This window comes from Mustelus asterias, chromosome 4 (genome assembly GCF_964213995.1).
Source record: "Mustelus asterias chromosome 4, sMusAst1.hap1.1, whole genome shotgun sequence".
Classification (NCBI taxonomy): Eukaryota; Metazoa; Chordata; class Chondrichthyes; order Carcharhiniformes; family Triakidae; genus Mustelus; species Mustelus asterias.
In genome coordinates, this window is record NC_135804.1 from 112,790,581 (window position 1) to 112,814,269 (window position 23,689).

General features: G+C 42.5%; 1 protein-coding gene across 1 annotated transcript in view; it reads right to left on the bottom strand.

The window, feature by feature from the left end:
• The window catches only part of pof1b (POF1B actin binding protein), a 90,369-nt gene that overhangs the window by 20,171 nt on the left and 46,509 nt on the right, over positions 1-23,689 (bottom strand). The window contains exons 6-11 of the mRNA XM_078211653.1: positions 19,948-20,090; positions 11,196-11,229; positions 9,960-10,040; positions 4,795-4,887; positions 2,912-3,025; positions 1,515-1,667 (exon numbers count right to left, since the gene is read on the bottom strand). Of these exons, the coding sequence (XP_078067779.1) occupies positions 1,515-1,667; positions 2,912-3,025; positions 4,795-4,887; positions 9,960-10,040; positions 11,196-11,229; positions 19,948-20,090 (618 nt within the window). The remainder of the gene's footprint in view (positions 1-1,514; positions 1,668-2,911; positions 3,026-4,794; positions 4,888-9,959; positions 10,041-11,195; positions 11,230-19,947; positions 20,091-23,689) is intronic.

Genomic DNA, 23,689 nt, shown 5'->3' on the forward strand with positions numbered 1-23,689 from the left:
ACAAAGATTGTTATTGGCACAGTACCGCATTGCATTCAAACAGGTTTACAAGTTTAGGAAGTGATCAACATGCACTGGAACAAGACTATTCAAATATTTTGAATCCAGATTACTGTAACACGTTCTATGTCACACATGGATATTCCTCTGAATTGACGCAAGTGAATGGACACTTTAGAAAGGAAATTGTGTTAAAATGAGAGAATTTCCTCAAATTAACAGTATTTCTTAGTGTCAGGGGGACTAGCTAGGATAAGTGCATAGAGTTATGGGAATAGACCTGGGTGGGATTGTGGTTGGTGCAGACTCGATGGGCCGAATGGCCTCCTTCTGCACTGTATGATTCTATGAACAATCTATAAATAGTGAGCTGTACATTGCCAAGAAAAATGACTACAGCTCCTTTAAGAGCGATCTCACTTCAGGGGAAGGTATTTTAGATTACTAGCTTCCTCAGGTGTCATTTTAATATAGACATTGTTGTAAAAGAGGAAAGAGAAATAACTATATACATTTTAAATTCTAATGCTAAAATTTAGCAAAAATTAAAACATGGACCCTTGTCACCTGGATAGAACAAGCGTACATTAAGGCAATGATCAAAAAAGTAAACAGACTCCATGGACTGAATTTTTTGAGAGCAGACCGCCCTCCTCACGTGTACATAAGTATATGGTGTGATTATGTCAGGTCGGCAATACGACATCATCACACCAGTCTCCAAAATTACAGAAAACGTGTGGACGTGAAAATTGGAAACCAATTTGATATAACCAATTAACAAATTATTGAGCTCTTTAAAGAGCCAATTGCATGCAATTTTCCACCAGAAACAGGTTTGGGAGTGCTTTCCTACGGGTAGCACACAGGCAGAAGCCAGGCCTTCCAACAGATTGCATCAGTCCAAAGATGTGCAGGTTAGGTGGACTGGCCATGCTAAATTGCACCTTATTGTCTCAAAATGGATACGTTCAGGGGTAAATGCACAGGGCTGCGGGGATGGGGGTTGGTGGGCCTGGATAAGATGCTCTGTCAGAAAGTCAGTGCAAACTTGATGGGTTGAATGGCCTCCTCTGTGCCGTAGGGATTCTCTGATTCTATTATCTAGCAAAAGAGTCTGATAGTGAAAGTTGCAATGTTTGTATGTTTTTTGACTTTATTTATTTGCTGATTTGAGCCAGACGTTATGAGGAAAGATTGAGGTGGGGCAGGGGGGCCTTTAAACTGGTCACTGTGACCAATTTACTGCTCACGGCATAACCCCCCTCCTGCATGGCACCCCAGCCTGGACACCCAATTAGATGCAGAGCACCCCTACCCCACCGTATGATTTGTTGCGCTGAGACTGCGAAGGCAGAAGTGCGTGGATCACTCAATTCTCCGTTCTGCCTCCTTCGCCCTGCCAAACATAGAATCCAGCCCCGTGTATGTGGAATAGGTTTCATTCTCTCAATTACACCTGAAAAAATATTTAAATACTCAATTATGTGGATGGTATAGAGACTATTTCTTACCTGTTGCCGCAGTGTCTCATTTTCTTGTTCCAGAGCACGCTTGCTGTATTCCAACTCCTTCACACGGAACTCCTTATCTGCCTCGGAGTTCCTCAGAGTTAAGATCAACTCCTCAAGTGATCGGTTAGTTGAACCATTTTCCTTAATGGCGTTCTAAACCAAAACCCCAAAAAGAGACATATTGAGAACATGACCATCTACCTCCCCTCTTACACCATCTCGCGACATGCTAACTTACCAAACATTTATGTGAATGATTAAAATATAGACGATACTATGAAGGCAGCTGCAGTTTTCACATGAAAGTTATTAGCTTGATTGTTAATGTAAAAACACCACAGCAAGTGTTCAGCATTCTCTTCACCAAAAGAAGATAATAATTAAGTGATTTCTCTCAGTTCAGTTCATTTATTGACTGCCAGATGAGCTGATAATGAGATATCAACTAAAGCAAGACACTGGTTGCTGGAAATGGTGTTTGGTGGTAGGGATGCGGGAGAAAACAAAGCATTTACCAACCATTTTTTTAACCCTCGTAACAGACTATATTTCCCAGCTAACACTGCCATTCTGCCTCTCGTTATACAGAATGAATAGATGGCATGTTGCAAGTCAGCAAGGATACAATGGTTGAGAGGTTATATGAGCCACAAATTGTAAACTGCTAGAAACACACCCCCTAGTAGATTCTTCCTAATATGATGCTTCTTACTAATGTCCCACCAGAAAAAAAATTGACATTAAGAAAGTAATTACCACAGGGTTAAAATTAGATTGTGCAATATTAGTAACAAATGCATCAGCAAACTTGTATGAAATTTGGCTGTCCTGCTATTTCTGTAGGTCAATGCCTTTGGTAAATTGGAAAGTAAATGTTGATTCAATCCTAATGGTGCTTATTTTCTGTATTCTATTTTTTTTTACTTGTATGGACATCAATAACATATGCTACATCTATGAAATTGAATTGGCACTATCGTACATGATTTCACAAGCAGTAATGTGGGGATATTATTGTAATTAATCAAGATATACCAAAACATTTGCGTAATACCCCACTATAATGAATATAGTTAGCAGGAGGTAATAGTGCTTAGTCTGGATGAGTTCCACCTTCATCGTTGTAACAACAACTTTCTAAAATACGTTGTATTTTAGAAAGTTGTATGAAATGTGATGAATATGATACAGGACATGCCTGGCTCATCAAATACCACAAGATTTCAAAGACTTTATAAAAATGTAAGCTGAGTAGAATGTAAAAAGGGAATGAGTTAGAGCTGATGAAGATGAATCCTCTCATGGGAAGATTTCTGATTAGTCACCAGCATCCTCCAGCTTAGTTATTACCACCAGAAACGAGTGCAAAAGTCATAACAACTGTGCTACTGCTCTACCTGCAGCTGTCGGTTGTTCTCTCGTACAGACTCCAAGAGCTGTAAATATTCTGTCACCTGCTGAGATTTAAAACCCAAATCTCTTTCCAGCATTTCCTTGTCTGTTGCCAGTCTCTGTGGAAATAAAAAGGCAAACATCCCCGTAGTTTATTGAGAATCACATTCTACACTTTGTCCACTTAAGATCACCACACACATATACCAATAGAGGGAGTCCAGAATGAGAATAATGGCACCCATCTTTAACAGCAGTTCAGTTCTGATTATGAATCTTACTGTTTCTTCCCAAGAACTTCACAATTCCTTTAAATTTAAAAGTGACATATTTATAATATATATTTATACTAGGAGTAGTTTTTTTAAAATGCTGCTGGAAGATCTAAACTACAGATATTAAACTCAAATTAGCTTCCTGCATCTCCAGTTTACAGATTCAACTCCACAGTGTAGAAGTCAAATTGCTTCAATGAAATGTCCGTCATGAATCAAATGCAGAACAATCTGGCTCATCAATATTTAAACCCATTGCCGACATGTCTTTCTCCAACAGAAAGACCATAAGAAATAGGAACACGAGTAGGATGGGAGGCAAAATGAGCATCAAACCCCCAAACTCAGCAGTGAGAGTCCCAATAGATTTTAATGCCTAGGCCTTATGGGCTTACTGGTCAGCAGGATGGCTGCCGGCAACAAGAAAAGCAGCAGCGGATGGTTTTTGGGAAACAGTCGGAGCCTGGTGTAGGAAGGAAAAGCACTAAAACTTATCTTTTTGGGCCTCATCTGACTTGGGTGGATCGGCCATGCTAAATTGCGCCTTAGTGTCCAAAGATGTGTAGGTTAGGTGGATTAGCCATGTGCGGAGTTATGGAGATAGAGCGGAGGGGAGGGTCTGAGTGAGATGCTCTTCTAGAGAGTCGGTGCAGACTCGATGGACCAGATGGCCTCCTTCTGCACTGTTGGGATTCTATAGTTGCTTGCCTGCCCATGTCACCAGTCAAAGCTTGATAACATCATCAAACTCACATATGTTAATTTACCGCAGGACCCCGCCTACTTCAGGTGGGCGCCCTTGCTACCCATTCAGAAAAACAGGTTAAAATGGAATACTGGCATTTGTGGGGGATGCCAACGGGCAAGTCACCTAGACTATATTAAATACCAGCCACCGAGTCCAGACCATGTATGTAGGGTTAAAATCACCCTTATAATGTGGCACAAATCATCCAAGATAGGTTCAACTCCTAGTTTATGCTCAATCAGCTGATGGCATGAGCATACGGGGAAGTGAGAAAACAACAAGGATTTCTATTGCTGATCTCTATCCTGATATCTATCCTGGAAAGTGCTTTCCTGTTGACACCAGGTGACTTTGGTTAGTTGCGATGGCTCCATAGTCAAATAGCCTACCAACTCTAATTACCTTAGTTCACACATGAAGAGTGAGGTACAGATGTATCCACTACATATTAGTGTCCTCAGACGATGTGGGAAAGAAGAGAATTAAATGCAGGGGCGGGGTGAGGGGGCAATATTTAAATGTCAAATATAACACACTTCTGTCTTTGAGATAGGGAAACATTTTTTCCTATAAGAATTTATAGAGATTGGTAGTTTTATAGTTCCTTCAATATTCAATTCATATATGACAAAAGTACACATCTTCTAATGATTATTTTCTTGGTTCATACTTCGTTAAGTTTGAGCTCAAACATATTTACAGTTGAGATTAATAACTACAAAGACAAGGAAACTTTAATTTTGACATTAACAGGTTAACAAGTTCTAGTGATCATCCTCAATTTTAGCTGCTTTTAAGCATCTAAGATTCAAGAATATAAATATTGCATTTCAGACAATGAATGTTTGGAACTCCTTGGACATACGTTTAGGTCATCTTGCAAATGGACGAGGTCTTCACGTAGGCTGTTGAATGTGGCCAAGAGTAGTCGTAGAGACTTGTCCACGGTAAATCTTGTCTGAAGACATAATCATACAGAAAACATCAACTCAACAATCTGCAATATTTCATGACCAAGGTGTAGGATGTTTGACGTTTAGTCATTGAACTGAAAACATCACAACTACAGAAACCTGACAACTCATCTCCCAACAAGCAATTGCAGGTCAGATATGATAGCATTTGATCAACCAGAGGAAAACTAGCAGGACTCAGTGACAACAACAAACAAATAGCACATTGAAGGCAATGCAAATGGATTTTCTGTAAAATTACTAAGTTTGAATACAAAATACCTTCTTCCTTATTGAAAGACAATAGTCATGATTGTTTGGAAGCTGTGCCTGTGGAATAGTGACTGTTGAGCTGTAATGATGGCATCGATATAAACTCAGCATCACTTCCAAGCGGGGGAGAAGGCAGGAACTACAAAGCTGAACATTGAAATTTTCTAAAAATTGCCCCCTCGACTCCCAGGTTTATCCTGCAATAAGCTGAGACCAGCAAAGCCCCAAAGTGTGTCCTAATATGCCTTAAAGTGACGGCACGCTGCTATCTCTTAAAGGCATATTACAGCTTTTAGGGGATCGCAGAATACCATCACTTTGTAGGAAGTGTGTCATGTGATCCAGCCTCAATTTCACTTTGGCCTGGAACAGAACACAGCTGGCACAGGGCTGCTGCTGATGTCTTCAAGGCTTTCCTACACAGTCACCATACTGCGACTGTGATACTGTGACTCTGCTGTAATCTGACCAAAATATCAAGGGTCACCTCATGCAATGTAGCGCAATCTAAGATGGTTCACTATGTCTTACCTGTGCTTAATCTTACTGCCAGGCTGAGTGCTATGTAATTCCATACAATCAGAGAATCCCTACAGTGCTGGAGGTGGTCATTTGGCCCATCAAGTTTGCACTGACTCTCCAATAGAGCATCTTACCCAGACCCTATCCCCGTAACCCCACATATTTACCCCACTAATTCCCCTAAGCTATCCATCTTGGGACACTAAGGGACAATTTAGCACAGCCAATCAACCTAACCTGCACATCTTTGTAGGAGGAAATCGGAGCACCTGGAAGAAACCCACACAGACACGGGGAAAGCATGCAAACAGCACCCAAGGCTGGCATTGAACCTGCGTCCCTGGAACTGTGAGGCAGCAATGCTAACCACTGTGCTACCGTGCCGTCCTGTCATTTAGAAGGAACCACTGCGGTGCACTGTGCATTATATTGATATAAAGGCACCAATTGTTCATAAGGGATTGTACAAACATTTTGTGGGTGCACTTATTAATTCTAGGAACATATGAATATATATACTTGGACAGAAAGTTTGAAGACATCAGCAGCAGGGCTGTGTCTGCAATGTTCTGCTCCAGGTTGAAATGAAATGAGACTGGATCGTATGTGACATACATCCCTTAAAGTAATGGCATGCTGCTATCACCAAAGGCATATTACGACAAACTGTGCTGTGGTAAGTGATCTCAGCCAGGGTATTGTTTAGACTACCATGTTGGATCCCTGTAGTCTTAGAATAGAGGTGAAAAAAATCAGCATAGTTCTTGTTCCTACAGGTTATCCACTGATCCCTTATTGAAGTGTTTGTGTGATTAACAGGTGAAGAAAAGATCAGACTTGTTCAGGATTCTCGATTTAATCAAAAAATCTACTACTACATAAATAATGACTACTTAGAGGCAACACTGGAGAAAAAGAAGCAATGTCTTGAGGAGGGTGGAGGAAAGGAGGTTGAAACGTTGCAGAAAAATGCAGAAAAAAAAACAAGAAATAAACTTCGGGCAGGATTTTCCAGCCCTTCTGGTTGGTGGGATCTTCCAGTCCCACTGAAATTGACCACTGCGGCAGGGACAGGCGAGCATGTAAAACGCCGTAGATGTTGGTAGGACCTGAAGATTCCACTGACAGCCAATGGCAGGAAAACCTGTCATGGTGGGGGGGGGAGCGGGGGGGGGGGAACGGGGGGCGCTGGATTACTCCAACTTGAGATTTGTTATTACTTTCCCTGAACTTGCAATAAATTGGCACGGAATCTTTTCAATCATTTCTCATAAGATAGTCAAGAATCAATTAAGTCAGCTGGTTTACTTATTCACAGGTTGGATATTGCTGGATCAGGTGCCTTCTGTCCAGTATCCATGACTGACCCAGCTGCTTAGTGACGGATCTTGTTTCTGGTTCCAACAGAACAGCTACTTTCAAAGAAGAATGACATGAAATGATAGGCCACTTGGGAAGAGGGAGGGTTGCTGGAAGGAAGAAAATTAAATCCATGAAGATGGCCAACCAGGCAGGAGTTCTAAATAATTTTGTCACACAACCCAACTGATGGGGTGGAGGGGAAAGTACTCGAAGAGTACTTTCGTTTACAGAAATGATCCCGTTCCAGTGCATATATAAATGCAGGATTATCAGGCATTGTGAAGTAAGTGTTCTCCTATACAAGTCAGCATAGAAACATTAGAAAAGATTTTCATCGGTACTTGTGCCTAGAAACATGTCAACTTGGCCATAAGCAAAGATCGAGGAAACTCAGGCACTCACTAAGTGCGTAATTGTTGTATGCACATTTCCTTACTTTTATACCAAACTATTGATTCCTTCCTCCAAATGCATCTCAGCTTTTTAGCTTGGGCGCAAAGTCATTGTACAGAGTCACATGTGAAAATTTCAATCCAGGCAGCATGGTGGCACAGTGGTTAGCACCGCTGCCTCACAGCACCAGGGACCCAGGTTTAATTCAGGCCTTGGGTGACTTTCTGTGTGGAGTTTGCACATTCTCCCCGTGCCTGCGTGGGTTTCCTCCGGGTGCTCCGGTTTCCTCCCACAGTCCAAAGATGTACAGGTTAGATGGATTGGCCATGTTAAATGTGTGAGGTGACATGGATAGGATGGGGGAAGAGGGCCTGGCTAAGATACTCTGTCAGAAAGTCGGTGTAGACTCGATGGACCAAATGGCCTCCTCTGCACTGTAACGATTCTATGATTAGGCAAGTTCAAAATGGGTGCAGAATTCTTGGTACAATATGAAAAAAAGCCATTTTTCTGCTACCTTTTTGTGAATTTTAAAAATGCATCCTCTGGGATTGGCACTATGTTTTTGCTGCTTTGAATGTATTTTTCTGTTATCAGCAGAAGTCACATTAAATTTCAAAAGCTTCCATGGTTGTATGTTCTCACGGTGATGAATGATTGTTATATGTTTGAAATTAATGTTTCCTTTAAGCTCTGCGATTGTGCAGGAACCCACAATGAACCACACAAGCCATGTACAAGTTAACTCCTCTAAATTACCACACATACATTTCCGTGCAAAAAACTTTAAAGTGGTCACGTACTTAAGCAATTTGTCCCACAGTCAAAATATAAAATGAGAGGGAATGTTGCTTGGAACGTCGATTTTTATTCTTAAAGAAGAAATACATAGCATGAGTTTGGTGCTTTTTCCACAGGCTCTAATTAGTGCATGTGTGAGCACAACTTCAGGTGTAATGTCTTGATTACACCCGTAAGAAGTCTCACAACACCAGGTTAAAGTCCAACAGGTTTATTTGGTAGCAAATACCATAAGCTTTCGGAGCAGAGCTCCTTCGTCAGATGGAGTGGTCTCTGTTCTCTGTATGTCTCTGTATGGAGAACAGAGACCACTCCATCTGACGAAGGAGCATTGCTCCGAAAGCTTATGGTATTTGCTACCAAATAAACCTGTTGGACTTTAACCTGGTGTTGTGAGACTTCTTACTGTGCTTACCCCAGTCCAACGCCGGCATCTCCACATCTTGATTACACCCCACAGGAGATTCCATACCCTTGTTTCCATATTAATTTTGTGTCCAATGTTATAAGTCTAAGAAGTATTTTTTTTATCTCCATGTGATAGCATGCAGACAGAAGGAAGTCATTTTGGTCCAAAAACAACAGAAACTTCCATGATTTGCACTAATGACCCTAACTGAACTTGTACGAATAATCTGTTATCCTTGATAAAAGCTAATTACTGTGGATGCTGGAATCTGAAACCAAAAGAGAAAACGCTGGAAAATCTCAGCAGGTCTGGCATCTGTAAGGAGAGAAAAGAGCTGACGTTTCGAGTCCAGATAACCCTTTGTCAAAGGGTCTGTTATCCTTCTTTTACCATGCAATCCATATATTTTCAAAAATAGAGTGCCTTGCCTGTAAGCAGACAAGGTTGCTATTTGCATATCATTCAATTTCCCTACACCTTTGACTTAACTCAACAAATTATTTCCATTACATTATGTTCCTGAGACATTTTACTAAGACACTACTGTCTGTGTGGCATTTGCACTTTCTCCCCGTGTGTTTCCTCTGGGTGCTCCGGTTTCCTCCCACAATCCAAAAGATGCGCAGGTTAAGTGGATTGGCCATGCTAAATTGCCCCTAAGTGTCCTAAGATGTGTAGGTTAGGGGGATTAGCAGGACAAATGTGTGGGGTTATAGGAATAGGGCAGGGGGTGGACCTTGGTAAGATGCTCTGTTGGAGAGTTGGTGCAGACCCGATGGACCGAATGGCCTTCTTCTGCACTGGAGGGATTCTACTGTTTTCCTTTTGCTGCCTGTGTATGTCTGTGGGGCAGGGCAGGAGACAGGGAATGTTGAATAATTTGACAACCATTGACCTAATTCATAGAGACCCCCGTGACTCACTCTTGAGCCACGGCTGAGTAAACCTTGGCTTGAAGTAGACAAGAGGCATTGACATCCCATAGCTGTTTCCTTTCTCCAATGGGGTGGTGCTCATATTAAACAGTGAGAAATTGTTGAGTAAATGCCAGGCCTAAAGATCACAGTGAAATGGAAAATCCTCACTTAGAGAATGGCCGCTATTATGTTCACTAGGCTTTTCCTTCAAGTATAATGATTATTCCACCACTATTATCATCTTAGAAGAATCATCTTAGAATGATTCTTCTAAGATGATAATAGTGGTGGAATAATCATTATAAGTATAATGATTATTCCACCACTATTCCACTGCATAAAACAAACTGGTTTTCACTGACAGTTCTGTAACTGTTATTATGACTGATATCAGTTTTACCTGCAAGAGGTAGCGCAAGTGTTGCTTTGTCAATTCAGACAGTCCTTTTGGTATCAATGTTTCAACGTTCTCAATGGTACCCTGAAAAAGAAACATATTTTGTCTCCAAGGCTGGACGTATTTTCAAATCTTATTTGCATTCTAACTAATCCAATCTTTTGCAGAGATCTTTTAGAAAAAATAGAGCTTTTGCGGTCAAGTGGCTTACTCCTGCCCCCCTAGTTTGTATGATTCTCTCATATTGGAGATGGCCATTCTCTGGTACTTGTGTGCCATAAATATAGCTTGCCACTTATCAGCCAAGCCTGAACATAGTCCAGGTTTTACTGCATATGGATTTGGGCTGCTTCACCATCTGAGGAGTTGTGATCACATCACATCGCGACCCTGCACAATCCTGTTTCGACTATTTCTAATTTTCACATAGTCACACAGATCTGATCTTTCAACTCAGTTCCCTCAAGCAGGTCAACTTCACAGCTAAACAAAACAATCTTTAAAAATGAAGGTTGAATGCACACACAAAGTTAATTTCAATGGTATTCTAAAGGAGTGCTCCAGTTCTGCCTATCTTTTTTTAATCCACATATATTTTCCATTGTTAAAGGACAATGTTAAATAAATAACTAGCAAAAGGAGGCCACGGCTGTGATTTAGAAATTATTTCATGAGAAGGCAACAATATGACCCATAAATTATGTTGTGATCAAACTCTTTGGCTTCATACCAAGAGTGCCTCTCAAGGTAGTGTTTAAAATGGTACACAGTTGATCCAGTATTAAAGTATTTTGGCGTCTGTTTAAAATGCTTCCGTCAATAGAGCCAAAGTGCTAGAACAATGACACTTTTATAGACCTCAACTGTTAGGAACTTTCCTTTATAACCAGATCCTTCTCAGCAATCAGCAAAATAAACTCACAGCCCATTTTGAAAAACAGAAACTTTTAATCAATTATCTGTTTATTTCATCATTCTTAGTTAGCATGTTTTCACTTTGTACCGGAGTTATCTTGTATTTAAATATGTCCAACTATTGGTAAACTGTATCATTTTGCACCACTGGATTAATCTATGAGTCTCATTTTATCTCAGTAAAATTTGCTCATTCACATTTATTTATTGTTGCATTACTTGTTTCTGCCTTCAGGAACAGAGAATCCCTTTAACAGATCAATAAGACAAGAGTACGTTTTTATCCATGTATATTAGGTTCCAATTGGAAACTCCAGTACTTACATTGTGGTCAATATTCATTTCTAACCTTGTTTGCCTGCCAAGAGAAATAATTAATATGAATTTCTTTAAAACTGCAGTGCACAAAGTTACATGAATAAATCACGTTGCATGGATACAGAAACAGTTACTGGTTACTGAATTTAGTTTGCATTAACAAAGTGGTATCTGTTTGCTGAGCAGCAAGGCCTGGATGTCAGGTTTGTTGTTTCAATGCTTTCTCTACTAATAAGTAACAGATTAAATGCAGATAGATTTGTGAGTACGTCAATGTTTATTTAAAGAGAGGGATTAATTATTGGTAGGACGGTCGCACAAATGGAAAACTATCGCAGGAGATCGAGAGTAGTCATTGAGACGCTGTTTCACAATTAACACAGAACTGAGAGGGTGAGTGTTCTAGAAAGCACTAAAAGGGAAACTGCACCCTGAGTTTCTCTGAGCACTGACAGGGAGAGACTGTACCCAGAGTTTCACACAACACTGACAGGGGGAGACTGTATCCAGAGTTACACACAGCACTGACGAGAGGAGACTGTACCCAGAGTTACACACAGCACTGACAGGGGGAGACAATACCCAGAGTTACACACAGCACTGACAGGGGTAGACTATACCCAGAGTTACACACAGCACTGACAGGGGGAGACTATACCCAGAGTTACACACAGCACTGACAGGGGGAGACTATACCCAGAGTTACACACAGCACTGACAGGGGGAGACTATACCCAGAGTTACACACAGCACTGACAGGGGGAGACTATACCCAGAGTTACACACAGCACTAACAGGGGGAGACTATACCCAGAGTTACACACAGCACTGACAAGGTGACTATACCCAGAGTTACACACAGCACTGACAGGGGGAGACTGTACCCAGAGTTACACACAGCACTGACAGGGGGAGACTGTACCCAGAGTTTAACACAGCACTGACAGGGATGACTGTACCCTAGTACCAAGCCAAATCTCCGTTCACTGCAGCAAAATGGGAAGTCCCACTGGCGTGAACGGTTGGAACATTCCGGCCATCATGTTTATTCAATTCAATTGTGACAGTGGGTCTAATCTTTCTGTCACCGGATCATCAGAGACCAGACGTACGACTGAAGTTGCATTTAGAAACCCTGTGGAAGTCCTGACGTGTGGACCTATGTGGGAATTGTGAAAGTCCAATGGGCAATTCTCCTGCTCCCTTAAGTGGATGCCAAGTAATCATGTTTTAAAGAAAATACTGCTGACACTGCAGATCTGATACAAAGGCAGAAAGTGCTCAAAAATACTCGGCAGAGCAGGCAGCTCTGGGAAGCTAGAAAAGTTTGGGATTGGTGACCTTAACTCTGTTTCTTGTCACTCCAATGGGAAGCTGTGACTGAATGAGATTTACATACAACTTCACTGAACTGTACAAAGATCTGTTTTAACAAAAAAATACAAGAAAGGACACTGATTAAAAATGGCTGCAACAAGTCACCTGATGTCTGATACTGCAAGTTTAACTCTTTTCTGGAAGGCTTCTATATGAATTGCACTGCAGACCCTGTTGCATGGAATTTTCCACCTGGGAGTATAACGGCTTACTTCAAACATCGACTCCCTTAAAATGTAAGCATTAAAAATACAAAGTGCTGGACTTTTATCAGCTCTAGTTCTATCAGGACAATGGGAACTGCTCACCAACCACATACTCCCCTGTGGAGGATGAAATAACCCCATCTTCTGTTGATTTCCATCTTGAAATATGCCAAAAGTTTCAAAGATGAAAAGATTTTTAAAAGGGATTTCTTGGTCTGCAGCAATCACTGCAAGACATGCTAATTTAATCCCTTTCCAGGAATATACAGACAGGAGGAGAAGAAATAAACATCAGTCATCCAAAAACACTGCAGAAAGAGAGCAGTAAAAATCTCTAATTCTCTCTCTGAATTGTCTCTTTAACAAAGTGAAGACGTGAACCAAGTCAACTTCAGGATTCTACTGGAAACTAACTAACTTCAAATGACCGCAACGCTCAACAATCTACACCTCAAAGACAAGCAAAAGTCTTAATCATATATTCTTTTCATTTAATTGGACTCTAACTTTCTTATTTCTGATATGTGTGCGTGCGTGCGTGCCTGCGCGTGCATGCACATGCGTCTGTGCATGCGTGCATGCATGCATGTCTGTGCATGCCTGCACGCGCCTGTGCACGCATGCAGTATGTGTGTGAGATTTCTTTATTATTTCTCTCAGGTTTAGTAACTAATAGATTTACTCTTTCTTCCTCTTAAGAACAAAGAACAATGTAAAGTACAGCACAGGAACAGGCCCTTCGGCTCTCCAAGCCTTCGCCGATCATGATGCCTGCCTAAACTAAAACCATATGCACTTACGGAGTCCGTATCCTTCCATTCCCATCCTCTTCATGTATTTGTCTAGTTACCCCTTAAATGACGCTATCATACCTGCTCCCACCACCTCCCTGGGTAATGCGTTCCAGACATTCACCATCCTCTGTGTAAAAAACTTGCCTCGCACATCTCCTCTAAACCTTTCCCCACATATCTTAAACCTATGTTCCCGAGTACTTGACTTTTCTACCCTAGGAAAGAGCATCTGACTACCCACTCTGTCCATGCCATTCATAATCTTGTAAACCTCTATCAGATCACCTCTCAACCTCCATCGTTCCAGTGAGAACAAACCGAGTTTATCCAACCTCTCCTCATAGCTAATACCCCCCAGACCAGCCAACATTCTGGTAAACCTCTTCTGTAGCCTCTCCAAAGCATCCACATCCTTCTGGTAGTGTGGCGACCAGAATTGTACACAATATTCTAAATGAGGCCTAACTAAGGTTTGTACAGCTTATGACCCTGCCAATTTTTATACTCAATGCCCCGACTGATGAAGGCAAGCATGCAGTATGCCTTCTTGATTACCTTATTCCCCTGGGTTGCCACTTTCAGGGATCGGTGGACATTCATGCCCAGATCTCTCTGCCTGTCAATACTCCTGAAGCTTCTACCATTTACTGTATAATTATTACATGCATTGGACCTTCCAAAACGCATTATCTCTACACTTGTCTGGATGAAACTCCATCTGCCATTTCAAGTCTCCAACCGGTCTATATCTTGCTATATCCACTGACAATCCTCTTCACTATCCCCAATTCCACCAGGAACCAAGAAAACCTGGTTTGATTAGATCCTTATTAATAACTAGATACATTTGGATTTGAAAAGCCATTTACAAGGAAAATAAACTTTAAAATCCCTGTTGCGACCAACCAAGGGGGCTGAATAGAAGGGGAGCCAGTTTACTCCTCCTCACCCGGTGATAACATTTTCTCTGGACAACAGGCTGGCCCACTGGCTACTTCCCAACATTTCCTAACTGTACTTAAATGTAAAATGACAGTCCGCTTGACCTTACCCTTCGTAAGCCTTTTTGTGCCTTAAAAAAACAAATGTGGTGTCAGCATTAACCCGAAAAGGGATGCAATTGCAAGGTTTGCACCGCTTTTCCAAATCTGTGGCCGTAGCCTTATTCCAATGATTCAAGCGATGTTAAAGATCCCATGACATGATCCAAAGAACCTGTGTCTTGATCAGCCTTGCTGGGGAAAAAGCAAATTGGTACAAAGCCCTCGACATTACCACTCCCAGAGACAGGGAGGTGCTAAAAGCTTTAAAATGGGGAATGCATCACTAACTTGCATTGTTTTTAAGGCAAGTATCATGCTGCATGGGTAGCTTGCTGTTGACACTTCATCAGCATATTTAAATCATGCTCCCATGTGATGTGATTTAATTTTAAAGGGGTTTTCCTAGGGCTCAGCAGGAAACACAGCAATGAAATGGAAGGAGGGGTTGCCAGTTCCAGAAGATATGCACTTCTTACATCACTCCTCAAGAGCCAGGAGGAGCAGGAGATCACTTGCAGCCCTCAGCTTCCCTCCTTTGCTGTGATCAACTACCTTAGCCTCCCATCCCACCCCCACAAATGCCGGAAGACTGTTGTTGATTTTTCTGCCTGGCCGCTGCCAAGGCATCTATTAACCAGGCTGCTAGGAGATAAACAGTTGGAAAAATGTAAATGAGGTCTTGGCATTAGGTTCGGCAGGACTTCCCTGTCCCCAGCCTGACCAGGGTTTTCCTGTACTACCGTGCTTCTCCGCGCTTTCCCCACAAACGTCAAGCTCATGATCTCAGAGAAATCTATCGGAAAAGGACTGTTTTGTAACTGCATGAGGCTCCAGCTTCTGGCCAACAGGCAGTGCTGTCGAGCACTTTCTCCATTTCCTCAAGAGGAACACTGCCAGCCATGTTGGTCTCCATTGTGTGAGATGTCACTCAATTTGTGAAACTTTTAACTGTTTATTTAATATGTTTCTCGTTTTTCCCTCAGAGAGACCTCTTCCCCCACACCTCAGCCATTACCGTGGTCTTTGGGTGAAATTTTCCTGAATATCAACAAAGGCGCTAACAGGTGGGAAAAGCAGTGTTGAAGCCATTGGCACCAACAGAAGCTTTCTTCGCCATATCATTCGGGAGATAGTGCAAAACATTTGAAGGGGCAGATTCTATGACGTCAAGCTGGCTCTGATTGAGCTCGCACTGCGAGTTTTTTGAAGATCAGGGTACCATTTTTAAAGGCAACCCCAGTGCATAACTATTAACCAGGAAACTCCCCCCCGCCCCTGGCAATGCCTGAGTGTCCCCTCCTGAGTGAGGCATTCACCTGGGCGACTTTGGGAAGTCTGCCTGCCAGTTGCATGCCCTGTAAGATCAGTTATAATTCACGCCGGTCTGTCCTCACACCAGAGTGAATGAATTCTATTACAACGGGGATGCTTCAGGCGTAAAGACCTGATAATTAGATGTAAACAGATGTCCCTGACTTTGAACGTCAGAAATCACACTATGTCACTAGTGACAGATGGGGAGAATCACGTCATGCTGTTACGTCAGCGTGAAACGCAATACAGATATCCCATGAGACTTTCCGCTCCTGTCGCTGATCCCACCTGCCAAAATTGAGCGCGCAAAATCCTCCCTTACCCTTTGTCTTCGGTTTTGCCCCTTAACCTTGCTTGCTACGTCAATATATACAGCTTAATCTTCTCTTTGGAAATACATAGAACAAAATGTTAGTGGCAATATCAGCAGCAAAAACAGTTTCTGAAGGCAATGCAGAGGTAATTATAAAGACATCATATAATGTACAATGCTAATAATTCTCTGAAACCCTAACCTGAATATTAAATAAACCCGAGCTGAAGCAATAACCCTGACTTCTAACCGAACACTAACCCCCCAGTTCTAAGCCCAACCCTAACTTGAGTCAGGTGCATGATGTAGAAAGGTTGCAGTGCCAACGTTCAAAATGGCATTATTACAGAGCAGATTCAAAGCCAAAACACTGTGACCAAATAATATCCCCTAATGTCTTGATGTTCCTATTTGAAATAATGAATAGCCAAGATCTTCCTGTTCCAAATAAATAGGCATTACGCTACCCCTACAATTCACATTAATTGAATTTCTGTTACTCCATTATAATTTTTTACCGTGCGGAACTTTGAGGCGGTTTTGTCATATCAGGAATATTAAAAATAACACAAAGGAATATATAAAGATCTGTTCCACCTATGGTTCACACCACAGGAGACTGACGATTATTGCCAAACATCTAACAGGACAAGCAGGGTCACCATACCAGTGAGAATTGAAATCTATTTAATGTAATCTGCAGCTTTTTGTCATGATGAGTAATCTAATGTTTTAGCAGCTGATTGATCAAGGATAGTTATCATAAACTAAAGTTAGGCCATCCAGAGAATATAACAGAACTCTTGCAATGCAATTCTACTCCACAAAGTCACAGTAGCTGAAGACAAGTTCAAATAACAATTTAAAATAGCCAAGCACAAAAAACATACAAAGAGTTGTGCTGTGGAAATCAGGTACTGTAGTGGAATGTGATGGGACAAAAATACAATCCCACAAATTCATTGCATTGCACGGTAGCACAGTGGTTAGCACTGCTGCTTCACAGCTCCAGGGTCCTGGGTTTGATTCCCGGCTCGGGTCACTGTCTGTGTGGAGTTTGCACATTCTCCTCGTGTCTGCGTGGGTTTCCTCCGGGTGCTCCGGTTTCCTCCCACAGTCCAAAGATGTGCGGGTTAGGTTGATTGGCCAGGTTAAAAATTGCCCCTTAGAGTCCTGGGATGCGTAGGTTAGAGGGATTAGCGGGTAAATGTGTGGGGGAAGGGCCTGGGTGGGATTGTGGTCGGTGCAGACTCGATGGGCCGAATGGCCTCCTTCTGCACTGTAGGGTTTCTATGATTTCTAAATGTTCATGTACAGTAAATAAATGTACAGGTGCTGCACGTTCTCTGCATGGCTTCAGCCATTTCAGGAAGGTTTTAAATTTGAATCGCATGTGCTCCAGGTGATATGTATTTTACTGAGACATTGGGCAGAACTTACCAGCGTCACTGTGAACTGCGGCAAGCGTGGAAAAACCAATTTCCCGCTGGGATTAAATGACGGTAGAATCGAGCACTCCCACCTGTCATGGGGCAGGGTCAACCATTCCCGCTAGAAGCCGTTTGAAACCACTTGGCATCCAATTCATGGGATGCAGATGAAGACCCAATTGGAATCATGCCCCCTGTCCAATCATGTGTTGGACCAATATTACTCTAATCCAGGACATGTCTGGACCAACGTGACACGGAGATGTCAGGTGTCACCTGGAAGACGCTCTGGAGTATTCTATGGATAATGAAAGGTAGAGGCCTCCAGCAACTGTGGACCCTGGAACACCACATGCAGCAATAGGTGGGTGGAGCACCAACCACATGGATCTTCTCCGTCCAGGAGCAGCAGCTGGCCAACTGCATGAGGTACTGTTGGGTGGCCATGGTCTGTGGTGGAGGGTGGGGTGTATGGGAAGCCAAGTGTTTTATTCTATTTTTTCTTTATAATTTTTATTAGATTTTCTACAATGTATTTGTACTAACATTTTCTCACGGAATAAATCATGCTGCGTTTTCACGTTTTACTTGTGCTGGGGCATGTTACAATGTTACAACATGCTGAGATGTGCTACGTACATTCACAGCCCGTGATCAGCAAACCTCAGTCGACACCACTAATTCATGGACAGTGCATGATGCGAGGTCAGAACCAATTAGTGTCAGCCATCTCTGCAAATGTGTTTAATTAACCAATGAATGGGAATAGGTGTTCCCTGAAATAAATGATAACGACTGTGAGAGAGAGAATAGAAGACTGTAAACATCAAGCAAGGAATAAGGAACTCCTAATAAATGGGTTTCCTCCGGGTGCTCCGCTTTCCTCCCACAATCCAAAGATGTGCGAGTTAGGTTGATTGGCCATGATAAATTGCCCATAGTGTCCCGGGTTGCATAGATTAGAGGGATTAACGGGGCAAATGTGTGCGGTTGTGGGGATAGGGCCGGTGGTGGGATTGTTGTCGGTGCAGGCTTGATAGGCTGAATGGCCTCCTTCTGCACTGTAGGGTTTCTATGATTCTTTCTATAATAAACTCATACGCTTGTACCAGACACGAGGTGTCAGCGAATTCTTGAACCTAACAGGTGGCGGTTAAATTTAGATGTGGACAGAGGAATGAAGAGGTGGGGCTGGTGTGGAGGCCTGGGAGGTTGGGGGTGGTAGGGAAAAAGACAGAGATATTGCAAAGGGCACGAGTTGGTATGGAGCAAGAGGGTGGGAAGGGAATGCTGGCGGTAGGGGGAGGGGGGAGGCACCCCTGCCATGGAGTTGGAAGTTACACCCACTGTTAAACATACATCAAATCACCTGTCACAAGAAATATAGTTCTCAACAATGAGTGCGAATAAAATTCCAGCTATTTGTTATGTTAGATTGGCTGATTTTGCAATGCAATTGGTGGCATGTCCATCTCAGAAAAGGATATCCATCCCGCTAGATAATGAAATATTTACTGAGAAAGTAGGGTGAAGGGTTAGGAGAAATTCCTTTACTCAGGCTAAGTGAAGCAACAGATCTTTTACTGTCGGAAGTGGCGAAGCAGAGAACATTGCTTCATTTAAGGAAAAGCTGAACGAATATTGGAAGCAATACAGGAGCATAGTGGCGGGATAAGGAAGTGGGATTTGTTTTGGATTGCTCGAGGCAAAAAGGCTTCCTCCTACGCTTTAAATTTTAATTTTGTAGATTTGATCAAAATTCAAACTTGGACTAGGAAATTAGTTACCTGAAAGAGGGTGAATTCAGGAGGATTGGCAAGAGTTTGCATCTCGTCATAACTGAATTTTGTACTTTTAAGCACTTAAAGATATAAAATCAGATTCAAAAATGTAACTTCTGTTTCATTTGAAATGATCTCACTGTCCGAATATAAAATGTATGCTGACTGTAATCCTCTAACATTACCTTCTTCAGACCAGATGGCAGACCAGACATCTGAAAGCAAGCAATTAATCTGAAACTGTTTGATGTGGAGGCAAACACCTGGATGGAAAGGTGTGTGGCTGACAGGATCAATGACATGGTGCAAATCCGACAATCCCCAGAATAAATACCATCTCGGAGCCAAAATAAATCAGTGCAAAATTGCAGGGTTTCTGTCACTTTGTTTTGCACGGGCAGCCTGATAGTTAACAATCGCTCTTGTACACTTAAAAAAAATACAAAATCCTTCAACTCAAATCCCATGCATCAGGAACAATGAACAGAATATATACTTACTTCCCCTTGATTTTCTGCATGTTTTCTAACAGGATGTTATGGAGGTCGGAGGTCTTGCATGTCAGCTCAGCCAGCAGCTCACCAAAGTATCGGGGATCCAATTTCTCAACGTTAGAACTCTCATAATCCATGGCACTCTTTATCTAGTGTCAGAAAAAAATTCATTACCCAGTTGGCATGTTATCCCGAGTCATAATCATGTATTGCTTACAGCATGGAAGCAAACTAAAACAAGGGGGTCCAGATTTTGATGTTCCAATATGGAGATGTTGGGAGATCTCGGCGAATGCCGAGATGTTGATTGCGACGGAGAACTGGACCAGCATTGCAACTGTTGGCATGCGCACTTGCACCAAAAACAACAAGCTGCAGTTTGCCTCAATGGGCTCCAGAGGAGGATACAATGATGATCTGTAAGGTGTCAGGGGCCTATAACCCAACAATTTGGGCTGACTTCCCACAAGTTACGCTGATGTTCACTCTTTTGTTTTCAGTTCGCGAGTTGCCATGGTATAAATCAATTAGGCCCTCACCCTAAAGGCTTCTAGACAAATACAACCAAACATGCAAAATATTTTCAAACAACAGGATACATTGCAATGAGAACCTCCCAATGTGTCAGAAATAATTTTGAACGTTAATTTTTCATTTCTTAAAATCACATTGGAAGGAACTCTATAAAACAAAGACACATTAACCAGATGAAGGTTCTGAGAATTAGGAGAGGATGCAGCCAATGCCACATGGTCTTTAAACTGAATTAAATATTCTCAATGCGCTGATATAATTTTGTACAACTCTCGGCCTTTTGGCTAAGATCAAGCATCAGATCAAGTTCAAGTTGGGATGCAATGCCTTATCTTGTCAGCTTGGATCTGATTTGTCTCCCTTGCGAGGACCTTGAATTGAATTCAATTGGAATTTGAATTTGGTATTTGGAGCAAGCCAGGAATGGATTCGAGTTTGCCCGAAGCATTGGTTTTGTAACTTGCTGAATGGAGCAACAACATTATTTTAAAAACAATTTTGTACATCTGCCTCCCGACATTCATAATCCAGATTCAACTTCCTAGATTATCTCAGGAGAATGTCTGAAACAGAGGCTGGATTCTTCATTTGACTTCTTCCAAAACCTCTCTCAGCACTCCAGCATCTGTAGATGCTTTAAGCGTACAGTAGTTGGAGCTAATGCTGAGCTTATGAGTGTTAACGGAGGAAATACTAGCCGCGATTCTCCCAAAAAAGTTCTAAGTGTTGAATTTGTGGAAGAACTGGTGTAAATCACGCTGTTTTTCTCAGTGAGACTTCAGACAAGAATCTCCCGCACTCTGTGACCTCTGCATTGCACAACCAGAAATATCACAAAAAGCTCAGGGGCCTATTCACGTCGGAGGCAGACAGTTCCGGAACTCTGCGCATGCGCAGTGGCCCCAATCTGTCAGCCTGCAGTTTGCTTGCTAGCTTGATCACTGGCCAGCCCAGGACCCCCGCAGCGCTGCCCCTCCACACACCTCAATTGCGGCCCCCACGACTATTCTCGGGCCAGCCCCGAACCGCCATCCTATCCCAGAGCACCCCGATCTCCAGGTACCCCCCCTTTCAAGCAATGATGATTCCCCCACACCTCTGCTCCAGGAGGCAGATCCCTAGGTCCCACTCCCCAGCTGGCCCCATCTCCTAGGCCCCAACCCCTTGGCACTGCCCCATGCCCGATGGGCAGTGCCAAGGTGCCCCTGGGCACAGGCACAGGCTGGCATTGCCATTGTGCTAGAGTTCAGTCCCGGGCCCGCTAATTACATTTAAATTGTATTTTAAAGGCTATTTAAATATTTGCCCCATCTCCCAGCTGATTTTCAATGCTGCACAGGCGCCACCAGAAACCCGGGCCTGGAGGCACAATCATGGCACGAACGCTCGCGGGAATCCTGCGAATCGGCCGACACGCGATTCTCCTGGCCCGCTGTGTTACAGGCTAGATCTTAATACCTTTGCTGTGTTGACAGTGGAGGAAGAAGTTGAAATTTTTACAGCAGCCAAGGAACCAAATAAATTTGTTTATCTCATTGCAGTCTGTGCAAACTTCGCTGCTGAGGCCAAAATCAGAGCCCAGGATGTTTTTGACAATAACTTAACAGAGACAGTTACTGGAATAGGACGAGTCCATAAGCACACTTGAGGTTGTCAAGGCAAGCAAGTCCAGTGACACCAGCTCATATTTCAAGCATTATGGCTGTTGTTGAAGGGGTTTGGTTGGAACTCTTGGGCTTCGTGCAAGTGGGGAAAAAAGGATGTATTTTAAGAAGTGGACCTTGCAGTCAGTGTGATGAGTGCTATTTTAATACCAGCAGTAACCCATCAAATTTAATGGATGGACAGTTCTGAGCCATGGGCCAACAATATCCTGCTCCAAGACTATGTAGCACTAAGGGGCATGATTACAGGATCAGCTTTACTAATCATATTCTTCATACATACTCAATTACGGAAATCCCTTTATTTGACCTGTGGGAGTGGGAAAATTGGCTTTCTCTATCAGTCATGTGGGACAGAGGTTTGGGAACATTTGTAGGGTGGGACGGGGAGAGGGGGGAACGGAGATGGGAACACCTTCAGCAGCAATTTCCACAACTGTTCTTGTGGGGTCCAGAAGAGAACTCCTACTTTCCTGGCTCCACAACAAGTTGTTTTTTAAAAAAAACTTACCTTGGAGAGTCTTCACTTTGGATTGGACAGCTTTTACTGATCAGACAGATCACCCGTTGGCTGTAAAAATGGCTTTTGGGGCCCTATCTACATTTGGAAATATTAGCATAAATTGATGAGGGCCCTGTGTCAATCAGACCGGTGAAAGTCAGTCCCAGGATTCAGACAGCTACAGGGGACAAGAGCAAAGCTTAACAGACCACTTTCATTGCAATTCCACTATCGCCTGGTTTCCATGCACCCCTTCCCCTTTTTTTTACTTGCCAAATATGTACGGCTGTATGCAGAATAGCTACGAGGAAAATATCATAGCATTTTTGGCCCTTGGCTCATGCTTATCTTTTCATGAAGACACTGTCCCTTTTAAGCTGGGCAGAGAGAACTGAAACAAACACGAGTCTTCAAGCATGGGCGATGCCACAGTACAGGGAGGTAACCTGTATTTTCTAGTCCAGAAGCCTTCAGTTTGGCATCCAAACTGGCAAAGAATGCCAATTAACTTATACAGAGTTGTTCACTCATGGGTTTGAGAAAGCTATCAGCAAAAGCGCCATAAAATGTAAAAATACACTAACTGTGAATATCACGTGTATTTTTATGCTATTTCTTCGGTAAAATGTAGGATATGTAGGGACAGAATACAGGAAAATATGTACACCAAATTGATGCAGGCGCCGGCATGCATTAATCATCGCACAGGAGGAGAGCACAGTTGAGGAAATATGGCAGGGTGGGGAACAGTTCTGCTTGCCAGCTTAACTTTCATCATTGCGTTTTCTTCCACCTTATTCGTAAAATCTCCTGCATTATAAAAGAGTAGGGTGGCTTCACCATCAGCGATGTCTCAGAACATCCCCAAACCACAACCTAGAATGCAACCTTCAATGGACTCATATTACTGTTCAAGATCACTTAAAGTTTGGTCTGGTTCCCAGTTTCATGGGCTTGGTTTGTTTTCATACCAGTTTAATCCAGTATTAACTCAATTTATATAACTGAAAAATATGGTTGGAATATATGGGGCAGTGCATTAATATTG